This window comes from Suillus plorans, assembly GCF_016647745.1.
Source record: "Suillus plorans strain S12 chromosome Unknown HD556scaffold_29, whole genome shotgun sequence".
In the NCBI taxonomy this organism is placed as follows: domain Eukaryota; kingdom Fungi; phylum Basidiomycota; class Agaricomycetes; order Boletales; family Suillaceae; genus Suillus; species Suillus plorans.
Window position 1 is genome coordinate 284,875 of NW_024537413.1, and position 21,788 is coordinate 306,662.

Genomic DNA, 21,788 nt, shown 5'->3' on the forward strand with positions numbered 1-21,788 from the left:
TTATCCACTCTGTCCCAGCCTACTTGTGCCATACTGAGGTGTGCGCTATCACCTAGCTGAATGGGGACATGCAAACACTAGGTAGGTCCTTTTACTTGAATCAAGCTCAATTTGGAACTCATCTTCCCTACAGGCCTGCTAATAAAGAAGAACTATTTAATTTGCAACACGCATCAGCAAGAAACATCATCAAGTGCATCTTTGGTGTTTTGAAGCATCGTTTTCAGATCTTGCTGTTGCCACCTGCATATGCCATGGAGTTGCAAGTGTGAATTCCCGCCGCACTGTGCGCTGTTCACAACTTCATCCACGTGCATGATCCCACAAACATCCCCACCAACGAGGCCGATAATGAAGATGACAATGAAGACTGGCAGGGTGGATATTCTGGTGGAAATGCCGAAGAAGAAGACAATATTGCGGCTATCGAAGAAGGTAACAAACTTGAGTTTCATCAAGGATCTGCGATGTGGAATGACTATCAGCGCATCTTATTAGAATATACCTGAAGGGATAGATCTTGATGATGAGGATGAGGGGGATGAGGACCTTGAGGACACTTTTGATGAGGATCAGGACAGTTTTGCTTCAGAATAATTCACACTTCGAGTACCACTTTGTAGCCTCCAAAATCAGACAAACATTGATGCATTGCAACAGTTGTGAACATGTAGTATTGTACATACATTGAAATGAAAGCAAGTGGTAAAGAACAAGGTACATGATATATTTTCAGCCCGCCATTGCATCTGTGATGAGCTTCTGAATAAACGGACACCTGGTTTCTTTGTCCATGAGGGACACATAGAATTTCAGGAAGCTCTCGTTGTTCTTCTCACCAAGGACCATTATCAAGACAGTGCACTGCTCAGGAGGCATGCCGGCATCCTCAGTTTGCAGTAGGTGTGCTGTGCGTGCCACCAAGTCCATGCTGCCCTCAGGCTCAGGCCCAGGTGGAGGCGGAGGCGGAAGGGTACCACTATTCATGGTACTAACAATGAATCTTTCAAAGACATCTGTCAGATGGTTTACAGTGCCCTGCATTCCCATCACGGCAGCAGCAGGTGTGATCTTGGTGGCCTGTGTTGCACTGCTCATCTTGGCCGCATTGGTCATCTTCTGAGAGACATGCGAATGTGCTTTCTTTGAGGGGGGGCGGACACCAAGGTGGTGGAGACCGGCTGAGCTGAATCATGGGTCAACACAAATGAAGTAGTCTCAACAGAATCAAAATTGGTACCCTCGTAAGGGCGCTTGGCACCAGTGTTAGAGTGAGGACTGGTGGTGAATGAAGGGCCGGTGACAGATGAATGATTGGCAGTGGTGGAAGGACCACTAGTGGAGGAAGGACTGGCAGAAGAGAGGGCTGGAGCCTGAGCAAGGCCAGGCTCATCCTCATCAGCGTCTGCTACTGGTGGAGGACCCATAACAGCTGGTTGGAAAGCATGGCACCCTCTAGTGCCACCCAAGGGAATTATTTCCTGCATTTTCTCAAAGTAAGGCCAGCCTGTGTTGCGAAATGGACACATGTGAGAATTGGACTAAAAATGTCAGCTTTTATTTGAAAAATAAAAGGGGCCGACGTACACTGAGCACAACATACAAATCCCACACAGCGGACGCTGCAGGGCCATGGATCCCAGCTCCATTGGCACTGTCCCAGTGTATACTGGTCTGGTTGGGGGATTTATCGATAGCGTGATGAATAGACTTAAGCTGAAATATTGAATCAGTAAAGTGAGTGAAGGACGGAGTTGGATGGACACACTGATGCCCACTTGCTCTTCACCATCTTGACGGTCTTTGCTGGACCAATTCACAATGGTTGAAAGTTGGGATCATCATTGATAACTGTTAGTGCAGAAAAGTATACACCTGCGGCTTGAAGTTGCTGGAGGTATCACCACTTGCACAGTTATTGTACATATGATTAACAAGCGCGGTGATTTCTTCATTTCTCCAGTGCACAGGTGTGTGCCTTGTAGGGATTTCATGGGCCTCAGGTTGAGCCATGATAAGATTGGTATATTGAGTACAGATCACAGTGATTGCGATGACACTAGCAATCAGTCTATTGTGCTGGTGGATATCAAAGGAGGAGGAGCAAGAGATCTCTATCAATTAGTATGTACAGTAGGAGACAAGGAAGGTTTAAGCTCCGAACAACATTCAGGACAATGCTGACGAAACTGTGTGATCAATATTTCAAATCTTCATGCAAATATTTCTATCTGAACATGCTCTTAGAAGGCAGTAAAAGAGTTCTCATAATCTGCTAAACTACATAATTATTGCTAATTATGTCAATTATGTCTAATCACATCGAAGTTAGCATAGGAGGTTTTCCCTCATGATCAGTACTTTCTACCCCTATATGACTTGTACAATCCCTTGGAAATAGAAAGGAGCTCAGAATCCCTGCCACTATCATTTCTGAGGAACATATAAGAAGTGTTGACACCTCCATGGTTATTGACTCTGGAGCCACCAGAACCTTCATTAGCAAATCATTTTACAAACTACTCCAAATCTGAACCCATAAGTTTTTGAAACCCTTCCCCATGGTTACTATGGATGGGTCAGACACAACAAGTGGACCCATCACCTACTATTGCATCCTTAACATCAAAATAGATGACAGGACCAAGGCTAGATATATCCCAGCCACTGTTGTAGCTGGTTCTCAGTGGTCTGGCCATCCTTCAAATCCCTCAGCTCATGTTCATCATGCTGACAATACCTGTGGGCTGTCAGCATCCGGCTCCAGCATGAGGAAATGTGCTTTGTCAAGCATTATAGACCCTCCAGTGCCCATCAAAAAAGCCACTATATGCGTCCTATCCCTTCTGGACACCAACAATGAAGACATCCCTTCTCCTGATCCAGCATCCTCCAACAAGCTGATCCCCCAACTGGACAATGAGGAGGAGGCTGATATGTACCTCTCTCATTGTCCTGAATGTTTTCCTTTGCTGATACTTGTATTTAGGTTTTGAAAGTGAATGTACAGCAGATATTTGGACTATATTCAGTTGTATTCCTGATGGGTGGGTCTGTACCCTGTGAAAGTAAGTTGTTTGTTTATTTTTCAATCTCTTTTTTGACATGTTTGCACAAGGGATGCTGGTGAACCAGCACACAAACACACATTTTGCGGAGGGACTTCAACACTGCGAACACAAATAGTTTGCTACAAACAAACCCACTTTCAAGTGTAGTAGGAGCATTGTGATGCTGCAGCCATTACCATGCACTCTTGTGCATTTCCACCTGGCAAAGACCTCACTGCAACACAACAAACTCTTGATGGCAGCCTGGTTTCAAAACTGGCTGTATTTACGAAGGAGGGACTAATGGAATATATAATGGAGCTCATCGTGATGGAAGATGAAGTGCATTTTTTGGAATGCGTGTTGAGATTTATTCACATTATGGCAGGCAATCCAACTAGTTGACAAGCTAGCTTTTCGATGTTTGCTGTTGTATGCTCAATTGTCCCTATCTGAGAAAGATATCCCACAGCAGGCTTCATCATCATATGGGAGAAGGAGGCTGGCCGGCCAGGGCATACACATTGCCCAAGGAGGCTGGAATATTTATGTAGATAGGTAGAAATCCGGAACCCGATAGGCAAAAGTAGTAGCGCAATATTTTCAGATCTGATGTCCTATGTAATAAGACATGATTACTGCGGATGATGGGAATACATGTAATAACACGGTCGACAATGTCAGGGATGTGAAAACAAGTAACTACACACCTAGTCGGGATAGTGCAATGAGACTGGACATAGGTAGGACAAGTGCATGCAATATCTGGTAGTCCAATGTGCGAAGTCCAATGTCCGATGTCTCATGTTTTCGGGTTTGGTGTGTATTGAGTCAGATATGATATAGAATGATTTGGGTAATGATTAGCATTTCAACATGCATCAGAAATTAGACCTCTATAAGGCCACAAGGACTTCAAGTCCTAGACCAGTTCTTGTGACCTTCATGCTTGGACTGACTTGGAGCCTGTCAGGAATCAGAGAAAGTGCTTGACACTATCAAGCATCCAAACCCTCATGTCCCACTGGTGCCAGATGAACCACCCTCTCCAATCAGATTCATTCCTTCGGAACAATCAATGCTATTGACCAGAAGTAGTAGGCTTCCAGAGGCTTCCACTGCCTCCTCTGGCTACCTGATGCAACAAGTCCAATACCTCCTGAAGTCTCCCAAAATCTGAAGTGTTACCCCTACTTTGCTGATGTCATTGGTGCTATTGACAGCACCCACTTCTAACTTTGCACACAGCGGCATCTCCTCTGTTTGCCTTCAAGCATTCCATGATAGTGGTTCAAAATTGTTATGACAATTTGCTGAATTTCGTAATGCCATCCCTCACAAGGCCCTTCTCCTTGTTGCGACCATCGTAAGCTTACTGAATCAGTACAACTATTGATTTATATTACTATTTCAGGTTCACAATGTTATTCATGTTTACTCAATGTATGATCACATGAACACAAAGCAAACGGCCTTGCGAGATTCTGAAAGGGTGTACCATAAACTAATGCAGACACTCAAGTAGGTCACAGATGACAAATATCATGGCGAGAAGCTCGAGGAAGAGCTCTGGTCTTGGGCTGTGTCTGGCATGTATATTTTCCTTTGTATGTTTATATTACTACAGCATCATCGACCATTGAGACAGGCCACCCATTGTTCTGCTTCACCTTGGCAAGACTGGATGTGTCTGATATCCTTGTTCTTGTCCATGTGTTTGTTAGGTGAGAGTTTGTTAGTTATATGATCATTCACCTCTACAGTACGCATTTCTATGCCTTCTATGTGTCTTATTGTGCCTTCATACTCATAGTATTATTCCTGACACTTTACTTATTATTTACATGACTTCCTGACCTCCCTAGGACGTCCCTAGGTCGAGTTATTACTTACCTTTTGATTGTGGCTTGTCTGTTTACATTTGTTTGCCATACATCGCCCATATCCCATATCCCAGAGTCCAGTGCTCCCTGTCTCTTTGGCAACTTACTCTGGACTCTAGGTACTGTATAACTTTACTACACCATTCAATAGATTGGCAACTTACTCTGGACTCTAGTCTAATCTCTTCTAATCTCTCAGTAGCCTCTAGAAGCGGCCCACTTCACTCCCATCTTAACAACCGACACCAGGTGGATTGTTTTTGGCTGGTCCTGCTGAATATAAGATTTTGGACACCTAGGGATCCACATGGGTGAACCCCCGGGTGTCAGCAGGTCAACCCACACCTGCACCCTGAGGTAAACCCACACCCACAGCAAGGGTATGGGTTGCACAGTTGGTAGCGAAGTAAGGACCCAGGGTACAACCCATCAAGGGTGTACCCGCGGGTTACAGATACTATAGGGTAAATCTATGACACGGTGTAGATGTTATTAGCTGTAGTATATGCGAGTTCAATTTAAAAAAAACTCACCACTGGCAGGAGCATGGCTCAAGCTCGAAGGAGGATCAACATGCTGTGAACGGCAGACAATGACTTCGATCAGCATGGCTCGAGTAGAAGGAGGATTGATGGACTCATGAACGGCGAACGGCGGGCAACAGCTTGAACTCGGACTTGAACTTGAACTCGAAGGAGGACAATGGACTCACGAACTATGAACGACAGGCACCAACTTGTATCAGCGTGGCTCAAACTCGAAGGAGGATCAACAGACTCACTCACTGCGACTCCCCATCCAGAGCCGAGTCTACATGCGCTGCATGCAAGTGAGAACGAGAGTGCGATGAGCAAGAATGAGTGCCACCTCTTGTCCTTTTTGTATCTTCGGTGTCCTGGTGTTGTCCACGAGTGTTCACGCCACGTCAGCATTTGCTGGTGTGCGTTGGGCATTTGCGCATGGTGCTGGTGGCATTGGACGCAGTGTGGTGGTCATTGGTGGTGGTGGTGTTGTGGTATGCGCCAATGGCGGCACAAATGGTGGGGGTGGGGTGCGAATTGTGACATGGCGTCCAGTGAGTCGCGTGCCTGTGGTACTGAGTGCTTGCTGCCGGTGTTTGGATGATCTAACCCGTGTGCGGGTATGGGTAAGGGTATGGGTGCCATGAAAGGCAACCCCCACCCGTACCCCAGGTGTACCCTTACCTGTGACCCGTGCGGGTTACCCATACCCGTGCAGTTGCATACGGACACCCAGGATGCTCCTCCAACCCCAATGGCTGCAAACTGACGTAACCTGGAGGAATGGGGTTCTTCTGTAACCTGAACCTTCCACCATTCTCTGCAACATGCAGAGTAGGTGTGGAACCTGACCTGTATCATCGGATGGATCTGGTATCCTAACCGCCGGTACAGCCTATGGAATTTCAAGTATGATGGAATGTGTAGCTTCATGTCATAGAACTGACTGCTTTACTACCCTTCATGCAAGTTCTCTTTTTCACTGGAGATGGTGCTATGATGTTCTCTGGCTCTCCATCAGGTATAACAAACTGTTGTCCCTTACCAGTGCGTCTTGCTGGAGCATCGATCACAGCATCCCCAACCTTCCTTAACTGAGAGGCTGATCCAACTTTTCCAGTGTTGAAACACTTGGTACGCCAAGGCCTCAAAGGTGAGTCAACCTGAGGCTTGACACTGGGCTCCTTTGTGATCACCAACTCATAGTCACTGAGCATTGACTCAGAATCGGATAGTACCACTTGTGGTGGGCCCCTCTTACTATGCCATAATAGTATTAGTAACTTCAATACTTCCATAGACACCTGTCTACTATTTGCTCATGAATTTTTTCGACTAGATACATCGTTTATTGTAATATGTCCTCTGAGTCTACTACTTATTGTGGTGACTGAGCCTTGGTGGCACCAACTGTAGCTGTTCAACCCCTGTCATCCAACCTATTCAATGCCACAACACCTGCTTCTCCCTCCCAAGCCAAAAAAGTTTATGCATCTGAACCTGCGATCCCCCAGACTCCCATTATCCCCCCACCCATTGGCAAGGCTTGTACAAAGCATTTCAAGGTCAACCAGAACTCCCAGGGCTATTGGTTGCTCTTCCAAAACATATACCCCCTAAGGTTGGAGGCTCATGCAACACTTGATCACATCAAATATATCAGAGTCACACCATAGCATTGCTGCCTACATGTCTGCCTTCCAGCCAAGCAAAGATTGTGATGACAGTGACACTAATACTACTGGTGATGTAAATTATACATCAATTCATGTTCATATTATACTATGAGTGCTAATGTCATCTAGGAATCCACAGACTCCACCAAAGATGCTAGAGCCAGGCTTGTTTTGGAAGCCTTCAGAGCACAGCAAGATGTTCGTCTCACAGAAAAAAGACTTGCAGATTCCATCATGAAGGAGAATGATGCACTTGGCAGGCTGTAGAAGTTCCAAGGAGGAGAAGTGCAGAAACAGCTCCTGGACACTGATGTTGGCATTGGTTACATCCACAATTCCTGTTCAGATGGGAGTGAAGTGGGCCACTTCTAGAGGCTACTGAGAGACCAGAAGAGATCAGACTAGAGTCCAGAGTAAGTTGCCAAAGAGGCAGGGAGCACTGGACTCTGGGATATGGGATATGGGCGATGTATGGCAAACAAATGTAAACAGACAAGCCACAATCAAAAGGTAAGTAATAGCTCGACCTAGGGACGACCTAGGGAGATCAGGAAGTTATGTAAATAGTAAGTGAAGTGCAAGGAATAATACCATAAGTATGAAGGCACAATTAGACACATAAAAGACATAGAAATGCGTACTGTAGAGGTGAATGATCATATAACTAACACTCCCCCCTGATTGTGCACCTCTCACAATCAAGAGCTCCCCCCTAATCGGACAAGTCCCATCATTTGACAGAACAAGTCCACCTTGACTCGAGGCAGGGCCTTGGTCAGAATATTTGCAGGTTGTTCTGCAGTGGGGACAAAGGCGGGGGAGATTACCTGCTTGTCCACCTCATTGCGCAGCCAGTAGAAGCACAAGTCCAGCTGCTTGTTGCGTCCATGATGCTCTGGGTGCTTGGCCACAGAGATAGCGGACTGGTTGTCTATGTGGTGGTAGCTAGATACATCAGAGCGCCAACAGCAGCAAGATAGGGCACACCACGCATGAAAGACGCCTCCTCAGCAGTTTGAGGCGATTGAGATCGAGAGAGATGGAGAAATAGGGTGCAGGCGGCGCAGGATGGCGCAGGAAGAAGCACTGATCACGGTGAAATTGATGGTCCAGCACGGGCTTATGCAAGCAGCACCGCCACCACGGCACGCGACACCCAAACTGGGGAAGATGCGACCCCCAGGCAGCAGCATCATCTGCCATCATCCCAAGCCCAAGACAGGTAGGGACCGCACGGGAGGACGGAGGACAGGTACTCGACGTCCGGAGGGGGAAAACAGAGTGTTTCTGAGCTGCAGACGAGCTCCAGCTACTGCTGGGTGAGCCAAGGTGAGCCAAATGGGAGCATTCCCACAGGACTGTAAATCTCCCACACTAGGACCGTCAATTTACCGTCTGGACCCAGCTGATGCTTTCAAAGGGTGGGGACTTATCTTTTCCTGCGCGAAAAAACGGCCCTTGCAGGTGATGGACTGCAAATTTGCAGTCCTCAGATTTGCAGTCCCAGGCAGGTGGCGGCTTTGTCATAGTACGGGTATGTGTGTGTCAGTATTTACTCCTTTCCTTGTCCTTGTCCTCGTCGTACTCTTCTCATCATCACCTCCGCGTATAGCATCCGCGACCATAGTACTGCCCATCCTCCTCCTTGATTCAATAAAACCCACTGCCATGGGCGTCAATGATCTATGGGATGTACATATTCACACAGTTTCAGTTGGTAGATGCCTCACCTCCCATTTTTGCAGATGCTCGAGCCTGCTGCGACAACGGTGCCAATCGTGTCACTTGCCCTCTTGGACCGCTACATAGGACCTGCACCTCACTCTCCGTACGTCGTGGGCATTGATGCAAGGTTAGTTTTGCATGTTGACTGTGCCCATGTTTGGTGACTCACTCCTCTGCAGTGGATGGTTCGAACAATGTCAGCAAGGAAAATGGCACCGTGTGCATGCACAAACTGGAATGAACCCTGCCCTTCGGACCTTTCTGTTTCGCCTTTCTCGACTCGTGCAGTACCCAGTCAAGCTTGTCTTTTGTTACGACGGCAATCAGCGGCAAAAGATCAAAAGAGGCCATCGTGTATCTACAAAGGACCACTGGATGGTGGATCCCACTCAACGTATTCTGAACATGTTCAACACACAATGGATCATGGTTCGTCCATTTTCTTTTAGCCTTCGTTCACCATCATTGTTTCTTCCTACCTAGGCTGTAGGAGAAGCCGAAGCGCAACTGGGGTTGATGAACCATGCAGGAGTCATCGATGCTATCATGACTGACGACAGTGACGTGTTTGTGTTTGGTGCTCAGACGGTCCTTCGAAAGTAAGGCTACTCTCTCCTCCTGCTGGTACTTTCAAACGATTCTTTTCTAGCTCAACGTTTTCGACTGATGCAACCATCAAGTTGTACACCACCAGTTCCATCCAGGAACTGGTGGAGCCTCGCCTTACTGGTGATGCGTTCACAACCATTCCAATTTGCTGTGGTGGTGATTATGATAAGGTAAGGAGCAATCACAAATTGTTCGTCTTGCTCACACCTCTGTTAGAAGGGCCTTCCAGGGTGTGGTCGTGAGACGGCTCTTGGCCTCGTTCGTTGCATGGACAACAGCACATTATGTGATGCTGTGCGTGGTGACAACTCACCTGATCAATCTCTGCAACACTGGCGGGATGCTGCTTGGTACCACCTCATGAGTGATCCCACAGGTCAAATGGGACGAGCTCACCCTGCCCTTGCCCGCTCCCTCCCAGATTCGTTTCCTGATGTGCATGTCATAGATTTGTATGCGAAACCTGCTGTCACTCCACTCGTGGAACTGCCTGTTCTATGTTCTCTGGCACCACCTGACCTTGCACCACTGGCCCTGCTTATCCACAACCTCGTTGGCTGAGAACCAAAAAGACTTGTTAGTGTGTTTCGTTCTACTGTCTGGCCCGTGGTTGTGTTGCATGAGGTCCTTGAGGACCTCGCCAAAAACTCCCCTGCGAGTGATGAGGTCTGTTGAAATTTTGTGTTCCCTGTAGATCTCCATGAACAATGCTCCCTGCTGCAATGAAGTTGAAGCACCTAGTAATACGGTTTGTGCTGCCCAAATTCCCACTGGGGTGGTATTGTCAGCCCCGCTGATCACCTCAGCGCCTCGCTCCAAGTCCCAGGCTTTGCCTCATCGGTCCATCCACTCACATAAGCTTGGGATTGCGATGCTTGATGGTGAACGGTTCGAATATGACAAGACCAAAGTCCCAGAGCCACCAACAATCCATTTCTCCCATCAAACACTGGGGCGAGTTCTATAAGAGAGCCAAGGGTATCAAGAGCACGGCATGGGATGCTTTGCGGGTGGAATGGGGCAATTGGAAGGTGCGTTCTCTGTTTGTGGGTGCTACCCATTGCTTTCTGGCATCTGAGGGAATCTGGATCACACAGTTCATTGCTGAGGAACGTCAGAAATATCTAGACAACGACTCTTTCTGGGAGGCCTTCAGTGACGGGAATGGGAGGAAATTTTCTTATCAGCAGATCTTGAACCGTCTTGCAGAGTATCAGATTTCTGCAGTAGCTCAAGATGCCAACGATGCGCGAACATTCTTTCATGGCAATCTCAACCACCCTATGGCTCGTCGTGCCTTTTGTTACACCAAGGCTGGCAAGACCTATTTATCAAGCAAGGATGATGCTATTGCAAGAAAATGGCGCGAGCTGTTAGCGACGCGCCCTGACATTGGTAACAATGTGCAAACCAAGTCATTCCTTCCAATTCACTTCCTCCGAGTTGGTGACCATGTCACCCCCAACACTCAATAGCGGGTTTCTTCAGCCTACATATTTTGAGTTTGGACTACCCTCACTCAACGCTCAGGTGAGCATGTTTCTTTATCATATTTTGAGTCTCAACTGCCCTCACTCGACACTCAGGCTCACCCAAACCCAGGAGCAACTTTTTTATCATGTTCACCCCCAATCTCTCTCTGGCATCTCTTGCTCAACACTCAGGAGCGAGTTTCTTTATCATATTTTGGCCCTCAACCCCAACATTTATCATATTTACTACTTCTACTATCCCCTACTTGCTTCAAATCTTTCTCTGGCATCTCTCCAATCATGAATACTCACTAGTTCCAGGTTCATAGTCCATTATTTTCATTCTAATCAACTACTGTACATGAGAGCTAAGAGCTACATAATGTGAATGAATACCGTCTGCTACTCTGAGTCTCTGAGTCAAAAACGCGCCCGTACCAGGGTACACCGGTGCGCTTGAAGATATCGTTGACAAACGAGTTCAGGATGGCCGTGGCCTCCATTGGAGATGCCCTCATCAGGGTGCACCTGCCTCAATACTGTAACTAAAGTTAGACCTGCAATGAAGAAGTAGAGGGAGGGCGTACCAATGCGCTCAAAGATATTGTTGACAAACGAGTTCGGGATGACCATGGCCTTGTTGGAGATCCCTGTATCACAGTGCACCTGCCTCAACACTCGTTAGCCTTGTCAGTAGTCTTTGCAGGTGCCTTAGAGGCAGTTGAGACTCTGGCTTAGGCGCCATTTGATGATCTGGTGGTAGGAGATCTTGAAGCAGATGAGTGAGTGCCGAAAAGGTGGTGAGTGAATGATGGACACACACACGAATAAAACTCATCTGATCCTCCCAAAAACGGTAGTTCTTCGTCGGATGACGGCGACACTAGGTGGCTTTTCCATCCACGACGTTGATTGTTGGTGGTCGAGGTCCAGGTGGAGCGCGATTAGCAATCGAGCCCAACGAGGAAGGCAGCGCTGTGGCTGAGTCATCACGTGTCACGTTTGCAGTCTAGGCGAGACTGCAAACCGTCACCGAAAGGACCGTCAATTTTTCACACGAAGTGAGCTGAGTGCATTGGGGAGCAAGGATAATGGATAGGAGGCTGGGAGTGATGGGCTCGACCAGGGACAATGCAGTGATGCGTATAGGGGCTTCTGAAGGTGCTGAACGCGATGGGAGACACTCCGAGTCAGATATGTGATGAATAGACCTCGATATGAGGCAAAGTATGGAAAGGGGCGCACTATGGGCCCAAAATTGACTGATCTCCAACTGATCTCCTTATCACTGATGATCCAGACGCTCTACAACAACTCTGACGCGCTCCAGGGGGTTTACAAGGTCGCAGAAGACGATGGTAAAGACTGATAAGGCAGCAGGTTGCAGGGGAGAGAGTTATGGAGGCAAAAAGTCGAAGTTTATTATTTTGTTTATTATAATGTTTTTGTTTTGTGCTCCCTGCAGAAAATTTTGAATAATTCTGGGTTCAGATATTTTGTAGAACCAAACTGATGATCCAGTTCTTGGTTCTCATCTATGACCCTCCAAACCAGACCATGGCAGCACTAGTTATAGGCGGGGCGCTGTGGTGCAAGTTACAGATTTACAGTAACACTTACATAACACGAGTCCCCTCTGTCACCACACATGGCTATTGACAATTGATGATACCTTGGCCATTAGGCCTTGAGATTGATGATAGAAGAAGAGAAGCAGTGTATGCCAGCTTAGGTAAGTGGTCTGGACTGCTATGACAGACCTAGGATTGTTATCAATAGCATGATACAGCAGTCACAGGGCATGTAGGACAATCTAGGTGAATTTTCAAAGAAAACTAGTAGGTACAAAATAATACATAGAGCTAGTATTACTACATTCAACTCGGAGATGGCAAAATAAAAATTCTTATCAATGTACTTATTGAGGAAAAATGATTGAGCAAACTTGATGTCAGACGAGTGTCAGCAACAGGACCAAATTGGGGCATAATATGAATGAAGGAGTGAAGTTGATCTAGAGGAAGGATGTCTCCAAAAGGCATCACTCCTGCATGTGTGGCACATTTTAAAACATGCATCTGCATGGTGTATTCCAATACCTCTCCACATTGCTGAGTACCATGTCAAGACATTGGACATAGGTAAGGAAATGTGAAGCCCATAGGAGATTTCTGCCTGGTGGTGAAACTGGTAACATGATGAGGTGAACCTCAACAACAATGTGTCCTGGTAGATTGTGTTCCTCAGTATAAAAAACACTGAAGCATATGTTAAGTCACCTTGAAGCCCACTAGCAGGCCATTGTTCAGTTCCATCAACAGTAAATATGGCAGCATCATAGCGCCCTCACATTGAATGTAATCGGTGAATGCTGCTTGCAAGTCAGGCAAACAGAATTTCTTGGCAACATCGTCGATAGCTTGAATTGTAATGAGGGGTCAAAATTAAGATTGATGGCAGTGAGCCAGTGATGAACGTGTGGAGTGGTCTGGGTGCTGTGGTGGACGATGAAGCAAGCTGTGCCTTCTTGAAGAAATTTGTTATAACATGGCCTGTCCCCCAGAGATCACTAATGGTAGCCTGTAGATCATCTGCCTCATCAGTGCCCTCGACATCATTGATCCCATATCCAAGTCATCATCTCCATATCCAGTGGTGGCAGTATCCATCTGAGACTGCAATTGCTATGCAATAGACGTTGCAGTATAAAAATGTCGACATTTTTTGATGTGATCTAGATATTAAAAGATTAGAGTCTGTTCGGACAGCGAATTTTCGCAAAATTCAAAATTCAAAATTGCTTTGTCATGTTACGAGCATCCGTCACATCACGCTGATAACAGGTATTGTCGTACACCATCCAGCAGAATGCACCGCAACCCCGATCAAGACCCAACAGACATGAATGATGCAGGATCTGATGCAGGCGACACATTGAAGTTAATAGATGTCAATATGGAGGAAGATGATGAGTTGGATGTGCTGGAGGGGTTGTTCTATCCTGCAGCTTGAGCAGTCTCCATGATTGTCATTGACGCAGCTAATCAGGCATTTGAAACATGTTCAAAGGCCCACCTTGAGAAGATACCGTATCACACCTCAGCTCTGTCGGGAATCGCATGGGTCAATGAACTTCTTGCCGGGCATCCAGACCGCATTCGATGTGAACTCGGTACATGCCAGCACATTTTCTATGTTCTGTTAAATCTACTTCATACTGCTCTAATGACACAATATCAAAGTATGTCATTCATTCCTATCATACTACATACACTTGTTGCTGAAAGTCTGCAAAGGTACTTCAAATGCATTCTCATTGCATTCTCATGCCCCCTATCTATACAACATACATTCAGTTACCTGATGCCACAAACCCGATACCCCCCGAAGTCTCTCACAACCCCAAGTTCTATCCATACTTTGCTGACACCATTGGCGCTATTGATGGCACACATATAATGTGTCACCCATCGGCCGAGCAGCGTCATGGAGCTTGCAATCGTAAAGGCACTTTGACGCAAAATTGTCTTGCTGCATGCTCATTCAATATGTTTTTTTTCTACATGCTAAGCAGTTGGGAGGGATCAGCAGCAGATGCGCGTGTTTATCATGCTGCTCGCGTGACAGATCTCAGGATCCCTCTGGGAAAATACTACCTTGCCGATGCTGGATTTGCATCCTGCAACGAGCTTCTGGTCCCATATCATGGAGTGCGCTACCATTTGGCTGAATGGGGCCGGGCAAATTTAGTGTATGTCATGCTAATGGTTATCTACTATGTACTAACTTTGTTTTAAAGGCCCTGTAACCACAAAGAGCTCCTCAACTTACAACAATGTCATCCGTGTTCATGATCCGAATGACTTAGAAGACTATCACGACCTCGATCTCAATCCAGGGGCACATGACAGTCCTCCTAACGAAGAAGCACGTGTTCAAGCGCAGACATGGCGTGATACAATTGCATATCAGATGTGGGATGATTATAACAGAGAATGACGACAGCGCAGAGGTTTTCCAATTATCCAAGAAGTTTTGTAGTCCAATACTAGTACCTATTCAGTTTTTGTTCCGGTAGCTACACAGTATAGAAGCACATGCAGTCCCATCAGTGACTCAAAGCTACATCGTTTTCATGCAAAGTCTATTCCACAAACAAGTGGTCTTCACACTGATACATTGACAAGTAATAAAGTTTGATAAAGTTTGAAAGAGACGTGTAAATGTAAACTCAAACTAATTGAAGTACTGTGATAAGAACAACTTCCGGAGCTCATCCTTCTGAATGGAAAGGTACATATCAGCGATCACAACATGTTAGTTATATGATCATTCACCTCTACAGTACGCATTTCTATGTCTTTTATGTGTCTTATTGTGCCTTCATACTCATAGTGTTATTCCTGATACTTTACTTATTATTTACATGACTTCCTGACCTCCCTAGGACGTCCCTAGGTCGAGTTATTACTTACTCTTTGATTGTGGCTTGTCTGTTTACATTTGTTTGCCATACATCGCCCATATCCCATATCCCAGAGTCCAGTGCTCCCTGCCTCTTTGGCAACTTACTCTGGACTCTAATCTGATCTCTTCTGTCTCAGTAGCCTCTAGAAGCGGCCCACTTCACTCCCATCTTAACACAACATCACCTTGAATGTGTGTCATAGCCGCTACCATCTCCGAATCAGTCAGACCCTCCTCCTGTTGCACACGCATGATTGCCCTTTGCTTGTGTACCGGGATAGGATCCACTGAGTGAGCAACGACATGCATCATGCATTCTTGCATGTGCGAGGTGTGTTCTTGCATTGCACTTGTCGCACTGTTGAAGGCTGACCTAAGACCATGAATTTCAGTGCTTATGTGGCCAAATGCCTCTGGAAAAGAGACGCCACTGCGGCACTGCGATTTCATCGATTTCGATGAAACTGATGTGCCGCTCACACCAGTTTTCGTGGAGTCAGGAGGGCGGCCGATGATCCTTGGGCTATCATCACCATCAGCAGCTCTACGTTTGCCCAGTGCCCTTGAGGTGGTGGGCATAGAGGACATGCTAGTGGTGGGGGACTCTGGAATATTTGTACCAGCGAACAAGGGTGGTTGGCGTGCAGGATCAAATATGATTGAAGAGATTGGTGTGTCTGGCACCGGTGAGACATTTGGGTTGGCGTGCTCGATAGCGTCGAGTGCTCTCTCCGAGTTCTGCCAGACTCCAAGTCAGCGATTCCAAATTCACTAGAACTAGTACTTACATAGTTTGGCAGGGTAGCTATACTAGTCATGGAGGCGGTACTGCCGCCTTGGTCGCTGACTGCCACTGCGGGCCACATGGTAGCATGGTGCGTGATATCCCCTCTTCCCATTGACGGCAAAATATCCTTTAAGGCATCATAATGCAGCCATCCTTTGTTCTTGTACTGCTTTGCGTGAGGGATACTCTAAACTCAAAAATATATCAGCGTGTAAGTTGCCATAACGATGATTAGATACCTTCACTAGGTCTGTCCAGACAGACTCAGGTGCCTCCGTGATATTAGCACCATGCTCCAGACTGAAATCGATCCCGGAATAATTTGCTAGCCTGTCAACAACATTGAAAGTCGCGCAAATCTGAAGGCTCATCAGTAAGTACAATCGCACATGATCTAAGATCTTACTTGAGACCATTTTGACAAGTTTCGGAATGTACCAGTTGTCAAGGATGTTTTTGCTCTTGGCGCACCCCAACACCCACTGTGTGCAATAATTTGATGTTTGTGATTGTGAAATGTTTTGAGAGAATCAAGGATCTTTTGACATTGGTTTGAACTGATTGTTACTGTTTGAGATAAGTAATGGAAGTCCATTAGCGCACAGACAGCAATGATGACGCCTGGAGGTGCAGCATCCGCAATTACATTACAGCAACAAAGTAATGCTGCATGTCACGCTGTGCTCTTCCGGTGACTTGCTTGAGCGTCAAGATACCCTGTTTGAAATGTCTGAATGTCATGAGTGGTTGTAAGACAGAGAAACAAAAGTCAAGCTCCTCCATGCCGATGATTCTGATACACCACTGTACATCATGATCATAGAATTCGTGAGGCCAATGGTGTAATGTGTCCGGAGTCAGAAACCAAGTTGGATCTGTGAATGGCCAGTTGCACCAGAACGGATCAACAACACCACTGAGGCAGTAGGGCTCACAGGCAGCAAAGAAGTCTTCAAAATTTTGAGGGTCGCACGTAGATTTGATACTCTTGAGCTGTGTGAGGGTAGTTTTTGCTGTGTGTGGGGGTGTTGAAAGGTGTCACCGAATTGCTTATATGAAGCCATGGTGAGTGGCAAGGTCTTTCCTCAAACACAGGTCGATGATAGGAACATCTGGCATCCAGTGCATAAGCACCGGAGCGGTAGTGAAGGCTTTCTGAGGGTTTTAAAAGATTTCCAGCAATCCTGGGAGAAATTCCAGGGAGCATCCTTGCGAGTGAGCTGTGTAAGCGAAACTATGATGTCCGAGTAGTTGAAAATGAAGCGACAATAGAAATTGGCGAATCCAAGGAATGATTGAATATCCTTAACTTTCCGGGGCTCTGGCCAGTCACAGATAGTCTGGACTTTGTCAGAGGACATGGTAAGGCTGGCCAGAGATAGGGGGTAGCCGAGGTATTCTACAGAGTCGGAATGGAATTCACACTTCTCCAGTTTAGCATATAGGTGATGCTTCCGGAGGCATCAGAGGACTTCAAGGATGTGTTGCTTATGGGATGCAAGGTCTTGGGAATATATGAGGATGTTGTTGAGGTACACAATAACACATATGTCAAGCATATTGGCGAAGATGGTATTGACAAAGTGTTGGAAAGCTGCTGGAGCATTGGTGAGACCCTTGGGCATAACCAACCATTCATATGAGCCATAGCGTGTTCAGAAAGCAGTTTTCCACTCATCTCCTTCTGTTATCTGGACTAGGTGATAAGTGGAATGGAGGTCGATTTTAGTGTAGACTTTTGCGTGGCTCGGAGAATCAAGAAGGTCAGAAATGAGGGGAAGTGGGTAGTGATCTTTCTTTGTGATTTTGTTGAGGCCTCGGAAATCTATGCAGAGATGTAGGGAGCTGTCCTTCTTTTTGATGAACAGGACAGGCTCCATGCGAAGAGGATGAGGAATGAAGAAGTCTGGTTGCAATATTCTCATCAAGGAATTTGCAAAGAGCTGCAAGCTTGACTGGAGAAAGGGAATAGATGGTTCCAAGGGGTGGAGCTGCTCCTTCCTCCAAATCGATCTTCAGATCATAGGGACGATGAGGTGGGAGCTGTCCGGCTTTGCCCTTATCAAACACATCTGCGTACTCGTGATATTCTGAAGGAATTCTGGATAGGTCTGGAGGTTCAGAGGAGAGTGTAGCGGAGCGGAGATTGACACCGGAGGGACGAACAAAAATGCTGAACTGGACCGGTCCCTCTAACTTACAGGCCCGGCAAAAGGCAACTGCATTGATTAGGGAAATGTTTGGAACAGTGTTATCAGCAGAGTTATGGATGGGATTTCTGCCAGAGGCGGCGGAAGTGAGGTCAGAGGGGTTGAAGGCACTCCATGAGGAATCGGACGGAAATCAATGCTGTCCTTTACCTAGTCAATCAACAGATTGTGTCGGGTGAGCCAGCTATATCCTAGAACGATGGAACAGGATGAGTCCAACTGAGTAACATAAAATGTTTCGGAGGTAACCACACCAGTCGGAAACTGGATCGGTAAATCTACAGCCTCAGTGATAGTGGCATTTGAAGTACCATCAAACAGATGGAGTGGAAGTGGAGAGATTGCATAAGTAGGAATGTTATTTTCTCGGATTAGGTGGTTTTCTACAAAACAGTGAGAAAAACCACAATCTACAAGGGCTGGAAATGGAGAGATATTGGCAAAGGTAGAGATGGAAACATTTGGCATAAGAGAGTTCAGATTGGAAAGGGACACAGCATTGAGACGTAGCTCCATTGCATGGGTTGAGTCAATGCAACCCTCATCCCGCGCGGAGTCAGGAGGGTTGCAGACTAATTTTTTGTCTCTTCCAGGATCTCCTGTTTGGCTTCAGGAGTCACTATGCTAGCATGACCTTTAGCCGCATGGGAAGTGGACTTGAGACAGTCCCGGGCAGTATGACCGGGTCCGCCACAGAAGAGGCAGAGCTTCTTCTCCATGCGCCTCTGGTGTTCATCCAAAATGAGTTTGCTGTCTTTTCTGAGCTTGGACGTCAAGTTCAGAAGTTTGGCAGAGGAGGAAGCCAAAGCAGATCTGTATTTTCCACCAGAATAATCTTTCTGGTCGGAGGTCGAAGCTGGCTGCTTGGCAGGAGGGGTGGATGCAGAGGGTTTGGTTTCACAGGAGACTTTTCCCTTGCGTTCCCAGTATCGAGCATCAATAGTCTGGGCCAGAGTTTTTATTGAGATAGTGTAGTGGGTTTTCCTTGATGACTGATTTCGTCTTTGATGCGAGCCAGAAGTCTGTTGTAGAACTGACAGCGCAAAGCTCCATTGCCCCAACCTCGGACTTGGGAAGCTAGCTGTTGGAACTCTATAACATACTTGTTGATGCGCTGTCCATCGTGCATATAGAGTTGTTCCAGCTGCATTTCTTCATCTCCGACCAGATCATGAGGTCCGAAGTTAGTTTGGAGTTCTAACATGAACTCGGAGTAGTCATCCATTTAGTCCAGACGATCGATGAGAGATCATCCAAAAGGAGGTCTGGTTCAAACCATTCAAGGGCCATACCCTTGAGGTATGATTGCATGAAGTTGACCTTGGTTTGGCCGGTGCGGAAAGACCTTGGCTTAGCTTGGAAGTTAAGCTCACATTGAACAAAGAACACCTGGAGCTTCCAGGGCTCAGTGCTGTCGAAGGTGTCAGGTTCTTGGATTTTGACTTTAGAGTCGTCGGAGGTGGAGGATTGGCGGTTGTTACACACCAGGTTATTGATTGCCTGAGAAAGGCAGAGGAAGACCAAGTCCTGTGGACCAAGACCTTCGTTTTCATCGTCAGTCAGGTCTTCAGGAGGTCCATCGTCCGGATCACCTCCTTCATTGTCTGGTGGGTTTCCACCTGGAGTATCTTTGTTGTCCGGGATGGCTCCTGCCGGTGTACGAGTAGGGGTTTCTGGGTGCAGATGATTCATGAGTTGAGAGATGCTGGATGCAGCATCTTGCGTGCCGGTGCGGCATTGCGAGAAGCTAGTGAATGCATCGACTATGGGAGTAGAGTCACGTTGGGTAGTTACTAAGCTCGCTGCACGGAGATTGTTCTGAGTATGTGTATGTGCCATGAATTAGGTGTAAGTATACTCGGTAAGGTGTGTGTTTGAATATACTGTTAAGAATGTGCTCAAGGGTTGAATCCGAAGGGCTTGGCTTCAGCTCATGCACTGTGCCCCTTACCCGAGTACATGCCCCTAACTTCCGAGGGCTAATGGACCACGTCCGGAGTCCGATGCGTGGGAAATCTGGCGGACGTTTGGGAACGAGTGATAAGACTAATCCGGACAAAGTCCAAACTAGAAAGGAAACAATGGAGGACTACCAAAGGTAGAGGTGGAGGTGGTAAGTCAATAGGAGTCGATCCTAAGACTATTGGAGATGACGAGGGAAGACTGAATTTGGACAGAGGAGGGAATGAGCAGAATCTAAGATAATATTCAAACTGAGGAAGTACAGAGACTTTACAGGGTTTATATACTACAGAGGACATAACAGAGAATCAGTCAGCGCAGTGCGAGGCTATGTGAGGCTATGGACGGAGCATGTGGAACAACTAACAATAGTCTATCAGAACTCAATAAAATGAAGACAGAAATTAGGAAGGTACAGAAATTAAGCATAGTCTGGTTATAGGTATAACTGGATGACCAGATGCAGGGGCTAACTGAGAATGGACACACCAAAGGGAAAAGATCCAGAAGATAGAAGCTGACTGGATCCGGATGTTTGGAGATGATTGCGTGATAGGTCCGGGTCCGGAACACGGGATATGACATTAGGCCTAGGGAGGAATTCCCTAGGCCGGAGCTCTGCTCCTCCGCTCATCCCCAATCCTCCATTCCTCTGAGTTTCCGGAAGTCCCTCCGGAACTTTCCCACAGTCCTCCGGACCTACTCTGCTTTGGACTTTGTCCTTGCAGCCTTTCCTCTGTTTGCAAAGGCTGCAAGGACAAAGTCCTAAGTAGCCATTACACGTATTCATATCAGGGTGAAACCTCATTGTAATTTCCAGAAGTTCCTCCAGAACTTTCCCACACTCATCCAGAAGTTTTTCGCACTTGTCCGGAAAGTCCTTCTGAACTTTTCCACGCTTTGGATGTCCTTCAGACATCCTACTCGGGTAAGGGGCGCAGCACACAGGCTGAAGCCAAGCCCCTCAGAATCAGTCCTACCCTTTGTGCACGGTCTTCACAGACACCTAGTTCAGATGAATTGCCCATGATCTCTCCCACCCTCCTGGTCAGAGCTGCCACTAGCTCAGTTGTCTTGCTTTTGAGGTTGTCTATTATGAAGAAGAAAAAATGAACCAAAGTTCTCGTGATCTGTGCTGATGCCTTGTTTGGTCGAATTAAGCATGATGTAATTAGACAATCAGACGATATGAAGGCAAATTTATTGTGACATAATAACCTAATATGGTCTGATTAACTTGGGCCCTTTAGAGCCATTTGCAGAACACCAGGCCAAAATTGTGGCGAGGAGTATTTCAAATGACAAAGATGTATTGAATGGATTTGTGAGGCCGTCTAGCCAAGCTGACTCACTCAGTATGAGAATAGTTGGATTGTTCACTATTCTTGTACTGGATACAAACATTATTTTGTCTTCCTTACAGTAC

At 46.6% G+C, this 21,788-nt stretch overlaps 8 protein-coding genes across 8 annotated transcripts; 3 read left to right on the top strand and 5 right to left on the bottom strand.

Moving 5' to 3' along the window:
* Positions 1-732: 732 nt before the first annotated feature.
* On the bottom strand, positions 733-2,013 carry HD556DRAFT_1308507 (uncharacterized protein; the record flags this gene model as incomplete). The annotated part of the gene is made up of 5 exons (XM_041300146.1): positions 733-1,181; positions 1,241-1,481; positions 1,588-1,716; positions 1,769-1,801; positions 1,876-2,013. The coding sequence occupies 5 exons, from the start codon at positions 2,011-2,013 to the stop codon at positions 733-735; spliced, it is 990 nt and encodes a 329-aa protein (XP_041160055.1).
* A 548-nt stretch (positions 2,014-2,561) lies between these two features.
* On the top strand, positions 2,562-3,044 carry HD556DRAFT_1443449 (uncharacterized protein; the record flags this gene model as incomplete). Its single annotated transcript, XM_041306613.1, has 2 exons — positions 2,562-2,938; positions 3,011-3,044. 2 exons carry the CDS (start codon positions 2,562-2,564, stop codon positions 3,042-3,044), a joined length of 411 nt encoding a protein of 136 aa, XP_041160056.1.
* A 2,084-nt stretch (positions 3,045-5,128) lies between these two features.
* On the bottom strand, positions 5,129-6,799 carry HD556DRAFT_1308508 (uncharacterized protein; the record flags this gene model as incomplete). The annotated part of the gene is made up of 9 exons (XM_041300147.1): positions 5,129-5,228; positions 5,279-5,390; positions 5,467-5,509; positions 5,646-5,648; positions 5,719-5,752; positions 6,139-6,274; positions 6,307-6,349; positions 6,402-6,714; positions 6,759-6,799. 9 exons carry the CDS (start codon positions 6,797-6,799, stop codon positions 5,129-5,131), a joined length of 825 nt encoding a protein of 274 aa, XP_041160057.1.
* Positions 6,800-9,008: 2,209 nt separating this feature from the next.
* Positions 9,009-10,025, top strand: HD556DRAFT_1237635 (PIN domain-like protein; the record flags this gene model as incomplete). Its single annotated transcript, XM_041297917.1, has 4 exons — positions 9,009-9,284; positions 9,339-9,454; positions 9,505-9,634; positions 9,681-10,025. 4 exons carry the CDS (start codon positions 9,009-9,011, stop codon positions 10,023-10,025), a joined length of 867 nt encoding a protein of 288 aa, XP_041160058.1.
* A 335-nt stretch (positions 10,026-10,360) lies between these two features.
* Positions 10,361-10,939, top strand: HD556DRAFT_1443451 (uncharacterized protein; the record flags this gene model as incomplete). The annotated part of the gene is made up of 2 exons (XM_041306614.1): positions 10,361-10,495; positions 10,562-10,939. 2 exons carry the CDS (start codon positions 10,361-10,363, stop codon positions 10,937-10,939), a joined length of 513 nt encoding a protein of 170 aa, XP_041160059.1.
* A 417-nt stretch (positions 10,940-11,356) lies between these two features.
* Positions 11,357-11,617, bottom strand: HD556DRAFT_1237662 (uncharacterized protein; the record flags this gene model as incomplete). The annotated part of the gene is made up of 1 exon (XM_041297920.1): positions 11,357-11,617. A coding segment is annotated over one exon (261 nt), but the record flags the coding sequence as incomplete, so codon positions are not given.
* A 3,945-nt stretch (positions 11,618-15,562) lies between these two features.
* On the bottom strand, positions 15,563-16,561 carry HD556DRAFT_1443453 (uncharacterized protein; the record flags this gene model as incomplete). The annotated part of the gene is made up of 3 exons (XM_041306615.1): positions 15,563-16,141; positions 16,192-16,377; positions 16,430-16,561. 3 exons carry the CDS (start codon positions 16,559-16,561, stop codon positions 15,563-15,565), a joined length of 897 nt encoding a protein of 298 aa, XP_041160061.1.
* Positions 16,562-16,832: 271 nt separating this feature from the next.
* On the bottom strand, positions 16,833-17,117 carry HD556DRAFT_1237684 (uncharacterized protein; the record flags this gene model as incomplete). The annotated part of the gene is made up of 1 exon (XM_041297921.1): positions 16,833-17,117. A coding segment is annotated over one exon (285 nt), but the record flags the coding sequence as incomplete, so codon positions are not given.
* Positions 17,118-21,788: the final 4,671 nt, after the last annotated feature.